General features: G+C 38.9%; 1 protein-coding gene across 1 annotated transcript in view; it reads left to right on the forward strand.

Annotated features, from left to right (window-relative positions):
• Positions 1-664: 664 nt before the first annotated feature.
• Positions 665-12,585, forward strand: part of ofcc1 (orofacial cleft 1 candidate 1) — an 84,877-nt gene continuing 72,956 nt past the window's right edge. The window contains exons 1-6 of the mRNA XM_042510890.1: positions 665-682; positions 5,135-5,205; positions 5,582-5,757; positions 9,102-9,206; positions 9,851-9,934; positions 12,230-12,454. Coding sequence (XP_042366824.1) covers positions 665-682; positions 5,135-5,205; positions 5,582-5,757; positions 9,102-9,206; positions 9,851-9,934; positions 12,230-12,454 — 679 coding nt within the window. The remainder of the gene's footprint in view (positions 683-5,134; positions 5,206-5,581; positions 5,758-9,101; positions 9,207-9,850; positions 9,935-12,229; positions 12,455-12,585) is intronic.

The raw sequence follows: 12,585 nt of genomic DNA on the forward strand, positions 1-12,585 counted from the left end.
TCATTTTCCCCTCACATATACAAACCACAGATTCAATAGCTTTACATGTTTTTCAATCACACCCAGTGGAGCAGTGTTCAGTGTGAAAAAGTATAGCATTTCATCCTAGCTCGCATGGTATGGGATAATCTTTCACATTTTGCCTGGGGTTTGTTTTGCTATTTCAGCAGAAACTTGTGCAAGCCATGTGAATTACCATAGGAAAAAGACGATAAAAATACCAAATGATATTGTATCAGATGTAAATGAATAAACTATTTGAATAATCAGGGCAAATAATTTGTTATCTGTGATAATAAATGGTGTTTATTGTCCTTTATTCTGCAAGATGCATTGCAGAGATAACAGGTTTAAACACACAAGCAGAGGAGAGATACTGTAACAATGTGTGGAATGAGGGATTTTATGCTGCACAGTAAGCTTTTAAAAGAGCTCTTTTTACAAATTCTAGCTCTAATAAAATCAACAAACTTTTAATTATAAGTTTTGTAAAAAAACTGATTCTCCTCACGTTCAGTTAAGATTCTTGAGTGCCATGCAACATTAAATTTATGTGATTGTTTTGACTCATTTCTCACTGTATTTCTGCACATTTTGTTTTGCAGGCCTTGCCATTTTTCAGAGGTCAGGGTCAGCCGGTGATGATCTTTTGCAGTTTGCGGAGATGGACACCTTTAGCAGTGTGAGTACAGTTTCACTTTTGGCCCCTCATAGCAAGCAGAGCTGCACACAAAAGAGGTCAGGCCTTGTACCTCCATCTCTCTCACTGAAGGTGCTGGTGCCGTCTGACCATTGACATTTAGCATTCCTCCGCACTGCCTCTGGGTTCTCAATAGGGGATTGAGGGGTGCAGAGGCCAGTGCCTGGTTCTCAAGGGTAAAAACAAAAAGGCTCTTGAAAATCCCAAGGAGTTCCCATGATCCCAGGAAAGACCTTGATCCGACCTGTGTTAGATTTCCATTCCACGGATTAGAGCACACAAAAAGTACATATTTGGCTGATTTATTTTGTCTTTTTCTCTGGATTTCGGACAATGAATTGCAATGTTTTCCTTGAATGGCACTGACATGTCTGGCATGGTGATTTGGTAATAATGAGAATTTGTAGAAGTTTCACAGTTTAGTCCAGCTTTTTTTTTTCCATAATTATTCAGCATTCATGCTCTTTGCTGACATTTTTAAGTCAGCGCAGAAGCTTGTAGTGACATTTTATGGTGGAAAGTTTTCAAAGTCATTTTTCAAGGTTTTTTTTTTCCAGTAACATACATAATCTGTTAGCATCAAAGGAGCACACATGCATAAATAATTGACTAATTCACTTAAAGGGGGCCAGCGTAGATTAATTAAGCTTGAATACTAATTATGTTTTCTGTCTACACCAACTGACGCGGTTGTTGTTTAATAAGAAACTGTTAGGTGGGTCACAATTACCGTGCACATATAAGGCTGCTCTATAAATTAAGCTGGTTTAACATTTTAAGGGTTGAATTGGCTTTGTGTGCCTTTGAAACAGAAATGCTAACCTTATCAGCGGTGATTTAAATAAAGATGCTTTGCTATTGATATGGTCATTTCTATTATGTTGATAGATAAGAGACTTTATAAACATTAAAACAAAATGAGCTTTTATGACTTTATTGATTTAGCAAGGCATTCTGTCTCATCTTTATTATGTCTTTTATCATTTTATTACTACCCATCATGACATATAGTATATTCACACATTTATTTATATTTAGACAGGAACACATTCATTTGCATTCAGATTCTGTTCAATGCCACTTGGCAGAGCAAAACAAACGCAAACCTGATATTACAGATTTGTAAGCACAAATTAGAACTCAACGAAGGATCTCTAAGCTCTTAAAACTCTTGTCATTTTCAGACACACTCTTGTCCTTGACTCCTGTGCCTTGCGCACAGGCTGCTTGTCTGGAAATGGTAGCTTCAAGTATCTCTGTGAAGGCAAGGTTTTGCTGTCTACGCTCCCCTGGCAAGCAGCGTGCGCAGGGACAGAGGAAGACAGCTCAAAGCTGGGGCCTTGTTTACAGCTGCGTGGGGAAGAAAACAGGCAGACGTAAATGAGGGTTGACGGTTTCATGAAGCACAATTGGTTGATGGCAGATTCAATGTGACTGGGCTGAACTGGGCGATGATCCGTACAGTATGCAAAATTCACTTTCTAGCTGGTCTGTGCCCACCAGCCCCTAGCAGCGAGCGGTCTTCCCCAAGCCCTTCTAGCTATGCCTTTGAATGCAACAAGAACTGAACAAGGCATTGTTGTGCTCAATTCCTTTTGACAACAATCACATTTTAAAAAAAGAAAGAAAAAAAAAGTCATGGATTTTTTTTGTCACCAGTTCTAAATGATTTTTCTCTCATGCTGACTGCACAGTAAGCATTTTGTGTGCTGCACAGTGAAATGAGAAAAAAACGTCACAGTTTAAAGGGGCATGTATAGATGCTTTCAGATGACAGGAGAATGAACTCAGGGGCTGCTGTGTTGAGCCACTGTATATATATGTATGTTATAATATACAAAAATTTCTTGGCCCTTGATTTAACATATTATGTGCAAAATAAGAGGAAAATTATTATTTTTTGCCTGCATAAGGCCAGTTTACACTGCAGCCATCCCCATAGTATTAAATAGCCATTTCTACTTTAAAAGGCCAGCTTATTTCATGAACCTCTATATGATACTTGCTTTTTCTCAGGATAGAATTGTTGTTTATCGTTTTAGAAATGCAACATCTGCATGTTCCATCCGGTTATGGCACATTAAACAGCAGTCCTTGTATTACAAGGAGCATGCTGTCAATGTCAGTGGGGTCTAGGGAACGAGATGAGAACCAGGCATTTTTCTTAGCTCTCGAGACAGAGAGGCTCACATGGAGCTGTGTGGATTAGATTTTTAGTGACAATGACCCAAAGCTTTAGGCCTGGGGTGTATGTACTGTACTCCTTCTGAGTACTTTCCCTTGTGTGTTTATTAGGGTCTTTTATCACTGGTATAGAACTTAAGGCAGGAATACATTCATAGTAATCAGAGGACGTATTGACATTTGCAGGACATGGAGCTAATTTACTTTGCATAGTGGGAAACATGGACACTGTTAGAAATGAGAGCAAAACAAAACTGTGCCCAGAGGAATATGAGTTTATGTGACAATTACATAAGGAAAAGAATAAAATGACTATAAAACCTTTTATAGAAAAAAATCACAAGTAGTATTCTTAAAATTACTGTTACTTTTCAGCATCTGAATAATGTATCTGTTTAACAGGCAGCTACACATTACAGTTTTCAAGAGCAAGATGATATTCTAGATTATTCTGTGCAGTAATTAGGGTGATAAACAAAATACATTTGTATAGCCTAAGATAAAACTTAATGTGATTTCTCCTTTGATCTCTTCAAAGTGCCTTTAGCCCCAAGGGCAAAAGCAATAATTAATAATGTCACCCTCCTTCATTGTTCTAATTTGATGATTAATTACTTTGGCAAAATACTATATCAATAAAATAACTTCCACAGTGTGTGTTGTTAAATGACTTAACAACAATCTTACAATATCAAGTAATAGAAGTTACTGTAGAGGAACATTATTTTAAATTTATTCATTATGGTTTTTGGAATTGTCCATTAGATTCCAATAACAATCAAAATTTTAATACCATATAATGAATGCGAATGTCATGTAGCTTATTAAAATGACTATTTCACTTTACAACACTATATTTTTAAACTGGCCTGTTATAATACAGGGCAAATAGTGATTGTGTTTATTTTTTTTTATTAGTAAAATTACCTGATTAATTTCCCATAATTGTTTTGCAGAGTTTCCCAATTTGCATATGCACCCAAACAATATCTGTCTTGCAGAAAGGTGTGTCTAACGAAATGAAAATAAGAAAATGGAAGAAAACACAGGGAGACAATCACCACTGATGCCGACTTTGCCAGCCTCATACTGCACAGTATGTGAAACTCAGAAAAACTGATTGGTACCCAGTCGAAATGAAAATGGTTTTTAAATAAGTTACAATTAGATAAGCATTAATCTCAGTGGTATAAATGAATGTCTTGCTGTAGGGCTTGTTGAATGTAAAAACAGATTTACAAAAACTCCTCTTACCAGATTGGTCTGGAAGTAGTCCTTCTCTATTTTAATTGCTCTGTCATTTAGAGTTGAAATAAGCCCCCCCACCCATTCTGCCCCTTGATTTTGCCTTTGAAATTAAATATTGTATACAAATACATGCTGTTCATGGGCATGAGCACAGTTCATCATTGAAATCTGCATAAAATGATGCTTAAAAAGCTCCATACGCTTTGAGCAAGAGAGCTCTTTTATATGGTGCATTCTTATGTAAACATATCCATAACAAAAACAACTACTTATGCCTTTTACCTCAGCTTTCGTATTGTTCTGCTCGTCCGCAGAAATGAGAGAAATGTGGGACTGCAGAGTTTGTTCCACATACTCTTGATTTCAAAGGAACCCATCCTTGCTTTCATACATTCTTACTTTTTCTTTCCATCCCCTGCTAGTGTACAGTAGACCACCTAGAAGTCCACATAGTGTTGACTTAACATGTAACGATAGATAGATAGATATCACATTTACACATTAAGTCTGTGTTTAAATTACTATATTGAAAATTCTCCAAGCTTTACGACATACAAGGGGCCTGACATGCTGTTATTTAGAGACTATTTTTTTCTCTCTTTTGAGATTTTTTAGGTTGAGTTCATGTGAATGGAAATAATGAGAAGTGTGCCTGGATTTCCATACTCATTTGCACACCAAGACTGTGTGTACTCTCATGCAGCCTGTGTAAAAAATGCATAATTCTCCAGGAGAGAGTGTTGTTGCCCATTCATTTTAGAAACAAGGAGGAAGTATTTTAATGTGACCTTCATTACACATTCATGTCAACTTTTCTTATCTATTTATGATTAAATTCTTTTCCACTCCTGTTGTTCAATTAGTGCTTGACCCCTTTAGCGGCGATGTAAATTAAATGACATTTTAGTGTCGTCCCATATTTAAAATACTGCGTTAGTTGCGGATCATAAATGATGATCTTCATTCTGCAGCTAATTTATTCATTTAACAATTTCCCTCCAGAAGTTACAGCAGAAGGCTCTGCAGCAACCTAAGCAGAAGAAATCCAAGTCGGCTGAATTTCTGATGGGTGAGTCCTGCTTGATGAGTTATTGCTCATAATTTGTGTAAGGATTAATTAACTAATTACAGACAAATGGCTTTGGGCTAAATTTTGCTCTTGCTTGTCAGGGCGCAATTTGTAATTATTTTAATCATTTCTTCTTCTTCTCTTTTTTTTTCTCCTCCTTTGCAAGATTCTGATTTAATTTTAACCTAATTGTGTTTTAGTGTCATTCGAGGAGGATGCGCTTGAACATTTTGGGGCAGAGAAATCACCAGTAGAAACATTTTGTTGCCATTCAGTGTGCTTTGTTATTTTTTGTGAGTCACTTTGACCTCACTGTTGTGTTGCCCCATCATGTCAGTGTTTGTATTTTTATTTATGTTCCTACTTATTTTGTCAGGGAGAGAGGAGAGAGCTGCTCTGGTGGGCATAGAAAACCCATCCTTCGATGGAGGAGGAAGCACTGAGCTTTCTGTTCCTCCGGTTTGGCTGGGGAGAGAAATTCGAGGTGACAGGCCAGATAGCACCCTTGCAGCTCACCCAAAAAAATTGGAGCTGCAAGCCCCTGCCAAAGAAAGAGGTGAAGCTTCATTTTTCATTAGCCTCAAATTTGTTGACAGTAGATGTGTTCCTGATCTAACCTTTCTCTCACTCCCTCTTTCTTTCTCTCTCTCTCTTTTTCCATTCGGGGGGCCCTTGGTCCCTGCATTCCAAAGCAAGCGTGTCCTAACAAGCAACCTTCGTATAACTTCTTCCTCCGCTGGAGAACGCTACAGTAGTGGGTGTTGTATCTCTATCTAGAAGTACCCTCGACACAATCAGCCTTGACTCCCACTCTCGGCTACATGCCTTGTGGTGGGCTGGAGTCATAGGAGAGTGCATTTACATACGCTACTACGCTACCAAGCCGATCCGCTGTCTGTGTGGTGTACTCACTACGCCCCCGAAACACGGCTTAAGGCCAATCAGGCATACGAATATGCCCCCTTATAATTCAGTATGTCAGGGAGAACTCTTGAGGAATGGGATGGTAAATTAGGATGCGTTCAAGGTTGCGAGCGTGCCAGTTTTCTCAGGGATGAGTCACATGTAAGATTCTTGATTTAATGTGGTTTATTTTGCTTTTGCTGTGCATGGCTAGTAATTATTATCAATTATTGTCATGATGATTTAAGCACAAGAGGTAGGATTACACTTTACCATGGTGCGTGGAACTGGCCAGCATATTGACAAAAAATGTTTTCCATGAGGTCAAAAAGTCAGACCATAAACTTGATGTAGGAGAATAATGCGAAATCTAAATCAGTGATTAATGAGACTGTTTATTTATTATGGCTTCAGAAAAGCAATCGACTGCTGCAGAAGTCGTCATCTTTGTTTCTGTTTTGTTTTTCAGCCTTATATCACAGTCAAATATAAGGTCAAATTGCAGATATAACTGACAACAAAAGTCTTCTCATTCTGGCTGTCTGTCAGCACCTCTTTTTCTCTTGCTCACATCTAAGATCCAAGACTGACAGCATGAGGCTTCTTCCATTAAACTGAAGATTACTGATAACTGGTATTAGACAAGGTGAAAGGTGAAACCTTCACTACTAACTCCTTTACATGGACTATCAATAAGTGACGCATTTTCTGATTGTTGATACCTACATTATTTATTATTATTCAAATTTGATTATTTACAGACAAAACTTGAATAGAAAAAGCTAGTCTGTTGCAAAAAAAACTTTTTGTATGCAGCATGTTACCACTCACCAGTACATGAGTTTGCCAAAAAAATAAGAATACATTTAAACTTGTTTATAACACATATTTAAAACACATCATTATATGGTCTTAGTTTAGAGTGTATGTTTATAGTAGATGAAAAAAAAACTTTCCAGAAATTAACTAAAATTCCAACTTCTAAATTGTTATCATAATGACAACAACAGCAACAGCAACACAACAATACAGAAGAAGATTATAATGACATCTTATTGTTTTATACACTACAATGATGTCTCCATACATTATTTCCCATTATAGAATCCAATATAAAGATCAAACTAAGAAAAAACATCCAACCCTTATTCTCAAAATTTTGTTTCGTTGGGAGTGCAAAGTGCTCTGTCTCTCAGTGTATCAATACAGACACTTTATGAACACATATCGACATGCAAATGATGAGAGATGAGTTAAGTTGCAGATTTTCCTCTCTTACTTTTAGTTCCACTAATTGGAAATGCAAATTAGGCCACTTTCCATACCCTTAAAGCATATAGAATAAACTTAACCATATGATAGTTTATTGATATCAGAATAGAACTCAGGAAGATATAATATACTTCATGTCTACACAGTCACTATATGAATAGTATTTTGCATTGTACATCCTTCTATTACATGCATGTTTCAAAGGACATTATTACTTATCGGTTTATAACTTCATTACATTGAATATAGGATTTAAATAAACAAACTATGAATCACAAGCACAAAATAAGCAACACTTTTTCATAAAGGAGTGTGGGTATGATTAACACTTCAGTGGCTTGTATTCCTTTATTGGAAGATCACAAAGGAATATTGTTCCATGTTTGTGACACTTTCTATTTGGCCTTTACCAAAACCTTTCATTATCTCTCATTTTCTGTTAGCCGGCTGGCAAGAAGTGCTAGTTATTGATAATATGCATATAAGAACAGAGAATTGAAATTTTCATTAGAGAGATGAACTGGAGGACAGCCAGACTATTTAGGTAAATCACAGATATGATTCAAGAAGGCGATCCACGAAGCTTCCACCATTATGCAAATTTGTGTTTGAAAAAAGGGTTTCATAACCTCAGAGCTATTTGCGGAGAAATTGTTCAAACTCTTTGTTAACGATGTGGAGGGATTTAACATGTGAATTTCACAGTCAATTTATGGTGCCGTTGAGGAGTCATACGGCTGCTCCTCGTTTAATAAGTTTTGCAGTCTGACTGTTTAACTTTGAGTAAGGACAGAGTGTGAAAAACATCATGCAATATATTGCATATGAGCACGAAAGAATCCCAGTGAGCTTTTTTGGGTAGTGGCCTAGTGGGCCAGTGGTGCTCCTATGCAAACACACTTACTCACATTTTTATGCGTCCAAGCGCCGATACCCACAGACTTCTATAAAGGCAATCCTTGTGTAGAATATATGACATGATTTAATGCACCATGCATTTTTTTTGCCCCACAACCTGAGAAATACAAGTAAAGCAATTTAGATTGGAGAGAAATATTCAAGGCCTGTAATGAGAATGATTTGGGGTTAAGAAAGCTGCTTGGTGGGGTGTACCCTTAATAGAAAGAGCCCCGGAGCCATTGGATTCCCATAAACTCTGTGGAGCAGACTTGATACCCATAGGTCAGTGATTGCTAATAAGAAGTCAATGAGACATGGGCTCAGGTTATTTTCCTTTGGATCTGCTCCTCCAAACTTGCCCGGTCCTCTAGGCCGCTGACCTCGGAGTATTTAGAAGGTATTGTCTTTGAAATTCCAGGTACTTTTGAGCTTGTAGACTTTCTCATTAGTTCCTTTTGAACACGGCAAACATATGGCAGTCGTATTTAAGAGATTGCCTGCCGTGACCTTTTGCGGCATGCTAATTAGGCCCCTGAGCACCACAGGCCGCGGAGAGGTGCACTGAGAAACCTGGCAGTCTCTTTCCCAGTTCTCTCTTTCTGCCTCTGTACTCCTGTCTCATCTTGGCTCTGCCTTATCTGGTAGCAGCCACTGCCCCTGCCCTTCGACAGTGTGGGTTTCAAAATTAACATTTCGCTTCATGTGCTTCTAATAACCACTAACCCGAACCTGTACAACTCCCCTCTTCCCTCCCTCGCCACCTCCCCTCCCACCAACTCCCAACCCCTCGTTCTCTCATTCTCTTGCCTCTCGCACTTTCCACAGGAAATAAACGTGCCCAAAATTACTTTGACCCATCGTCGGCAGAGCAGACAGACCCAAGGCATCGCAGGACGGCTGGGGTCAGCGCTGAAGATGAGCTGGAATTAAGTATGCCATTCTCTGTCATAATAGTTCTCCTCGGTTCATTAAAGTGAGGTGAAAGAGATCATTGGTAGCAGGCAGCCATTTGTGACGGCAGGACAGTCTATGTAAATACACCAAGTGATGGCATCACAAGATTGGCTACCCAACTCGCTGTCATTGACGAAGGTCACGTATCATTGGTCAGTTTTCATTTCGCCGTGGCTTTTTCTTTCCCCTGTCAAGTGACACACGCAGAGCCACATCAGTAGTTTGCAGCCCCCTCCTAAAGTAGGCCTATTAAAAGCGAGCTCTTGGGAGCCAAGTAATATGCATGTTATAATGAAACATGGCTATTAATGGAGAAGCCATTTCACCTGTATCTTTTGGATATCACTGCCGTGTAATATCAAAGGATTCGCCAAACCAAATCTCATCACATGATGACAGGCCGGCTAACAGGCATGTTAATGCTCCTATTTCATTACCCCTCTGCATACACTTGATTTTCACCCCTCTCCAGCCACGGCTAATATCTCCAGTTTGCATGTTAAGATGTGGTTTAGATTGACTTGTCTGATAAGTCGAAAGTAATTTTGAAGCACACAGATGCATGTAATTTTCCAGCACCTTTGAGGGTCTACTCATTTTATAATTGTTTTGACTTGTAGCAATATTGAATGCTGATGAAAACAGGCTGTATCAAAGAATGGCTGCCCTACTGGATGAGGACGATACCTTCATAAATATACCTGGTATGTACCCTCCCATTACTGCCCTCCCGTTTCTTGGAAATTTAGGAGCAGGTGGTTTGTCCTAATCAAAACAGCAAAAATTATATTAAATTAAATTATGTATATATATATTTATTTATTTATCTTCCCAAGAGCTGGTGAACTGCAGGCTAATGTTCTTAAGATCAATTGTATTCAATCTTTTTCCACACTTCTGTTTCCATTTGTGCATTTTAATTTGCATGTTGATATATTAATCAAAACTTCATATTTTATTATGAAACCAAACTACCAAAGTTAACATTTGCAACAGTGACCACAGCATGACCACTGAGCACTACAGTCTAAAGGTACTGTATCTTAAAGAAAAGATTAAGACAGTAAGATCATAAACAAGCCAGACATAAATAAGACACTACATTTTTCACTAACACTGAAAGCAGCATTAACACAGAACAAAGAATGAGAGTAGAAATTGACTTTTACTGGTAGTCTGTGCTTTCCAAGCACAGCCATTGTCTCACAGTGGGCGTGCCTTTTCTCATTAGCTCAGTTTCATTTAAATATGTAGCCAACCAGGCAACATTGAGGTGGTTTAATCTTAGCATTGTTCTGGGTGAAGACAGTCGCACCAGATCCTGTTGACATGACGCACATCTCCCTTGTAATTCCGGCGCACAAGTGATGGGTTTAGGCCCGCTTCAACACGGTAGAATTTAGTCGGCTTGTATTATTTGCCTTTGTCTCGGATTTAGCTGTACCACCGAGATTAGCAGCCCCATCCATTGTCTTGGAATGTTCATGAAATCCCACAGAAAAAGTAAAGAGGATCTTGGATTAACAGTTCCTCCATGCAATAGGCTGAGGGACCGGGAAGCAAAGAGAGAGAGGAAGAGAGAGAGAGAGAGAGAGCGAGAGAGCTCTTACTTCTGTACTGTTGGAGTCCAACTGCGGTGACTGCCAGTAAGCACTTCACCAAGCTACAATAGACTTCAAGACAATCACCTTATGTTGTTGTATGGATGCCTCCCACCGGTGTAGGCTGCAAGTCTTCTTTGCAGCTGCAGAACCAGCACAGTGTATGTCAGTGCTGATCCTGACATTTGTGACTGCTTCTCAGGCTTTTGTTTCAGCTTTTACAGCCTGCCACAAAGCACCATGCACATTTCACAAGAAAGAGCATGAATACGACAAAGTATTAATGAAATGGACAGTGGCCAGTGCTGTAGACATTTTCTCAGAAAACAAATTCCTGGAGAAATCCCTTCGTCTGTCTAAGATCTTCAGTTCTTGCTTTTTATCTCGATAAATTCTATTGCTTTGGCTAAGAGATGAAAGAACGCAGAATTGGTATTCTATTCATTCTAGTTCTCTGTAGGGCGTTAAGCATTGATATCAGCTTCTATGTGAAAAGCATTAGGCAGTGATAACAGCTTTGGCAGTTGCATATATTGGACTGCACACGATGAATGCACAGATGTTAAAAGAATACCTCTTCCTTTCTACCAACGAGGCGGTGCAGCAAAACTGAAAAAACGCACAGCAGGCAGGTTAGCTACTGAGGATGATGCTTCTCTGCTGTCTGTAATGAATTCTAGGTTACTAACTAGGATCTAGTTCACATATGGTGCAGAGGAAAACTTTCTTTCAATGTATGGGCTTGTTTACGTCTGCGAGTAAAAACATTAGAATGCTCATGTTTTTTTAACATTAAATTGGCTTAAAGCCACAGCCATGTAAAAACACTTAAATATAGCACGTGTTTTTATTTACAGCAATAAGATACTACTGTACATCTTTCTTTGATTCCTTTTCATGGAATCTGTATCTGTACTAAGTTCTGCAGCATCAGTTCAGCTCTCTCCTGTCTGCATCTGCTCTTTAGTAAAAAAAAAAAGCAAAAAAACCCTCTGTGTTTTATTTCATGATTAAATTCCAGTAAAGCATTTTGTTTAATTTTTGCGTGATTTCAGATAGATGTTATGAGATATTTTGATTTGAAGACCACAGATTTTGCTTGAATAAACAACTGCGAGCATGTTCATGTAGAACTAAGGTTTTTTCCAAAATCAGGATTTGAGGAACAAGCCATGCTTTGATACTCTTGTTTTGTGAATTTTTTACATCGTATTTGTGAGTCAATGTTTTAGATTCTCCACTTGCACAAATGTCTCTTTACATACCTATCTATGTGAGTGTGTGTCTGTTTCTGTGGTAAGTATGCACATCCATCAGTATGTGTATGCATGTGTGTCTGGTTGTGTGTGTGTATGTGTGTGCGTGTCTGTGCATGCCCACCGATGCGTATCTCTCCAGGTACGCTGCTAGCCTCCAGGGATGAGGAGGTGTTGGAGGTGAAGGCGGGTGATCCGGTGCTTCAGCGGCGACTGCTGCTCCACGGTGGTGGTGATGCCTCGGGCTCCAGGCCCTCCCAGGCCCAAACCATTGCCAAAACCCAGGCTGGGGCCAGTGCTGGGCTGCGAGGAGAGGCTGGACTCGAAGTGGGGAGGATGGTAATGGGCAGAGAGAGCACTGTAAAAAGTAATGCTATGCTTTTATTTATGTTTAAAATTAGATTTCTCATTTGGAGGGGCATTATGGTTGTATAGTCTAGTAGTGCAATATTAAGTTTAGTATGAGCGTAGTAATGCGTTTTGTTTGCACATAAATAA

The sequence above is a fragment of the Plectropomus leopardus genome, chromosome 21 (genome assembly GCF_008729295.1).
Source record: "Plectropomus leopardus isolate mb chromosome 21, YSFRI_Pleo_2.0, whole genome shotgun sequence".
In the NCBI taxonomy this organism is placed as follows: Eukaryota; Metazoa; Chordata; class Actinopteri; order Perciformes; family Serranidae; genus Plectropomus; species Plectropomus leopardus.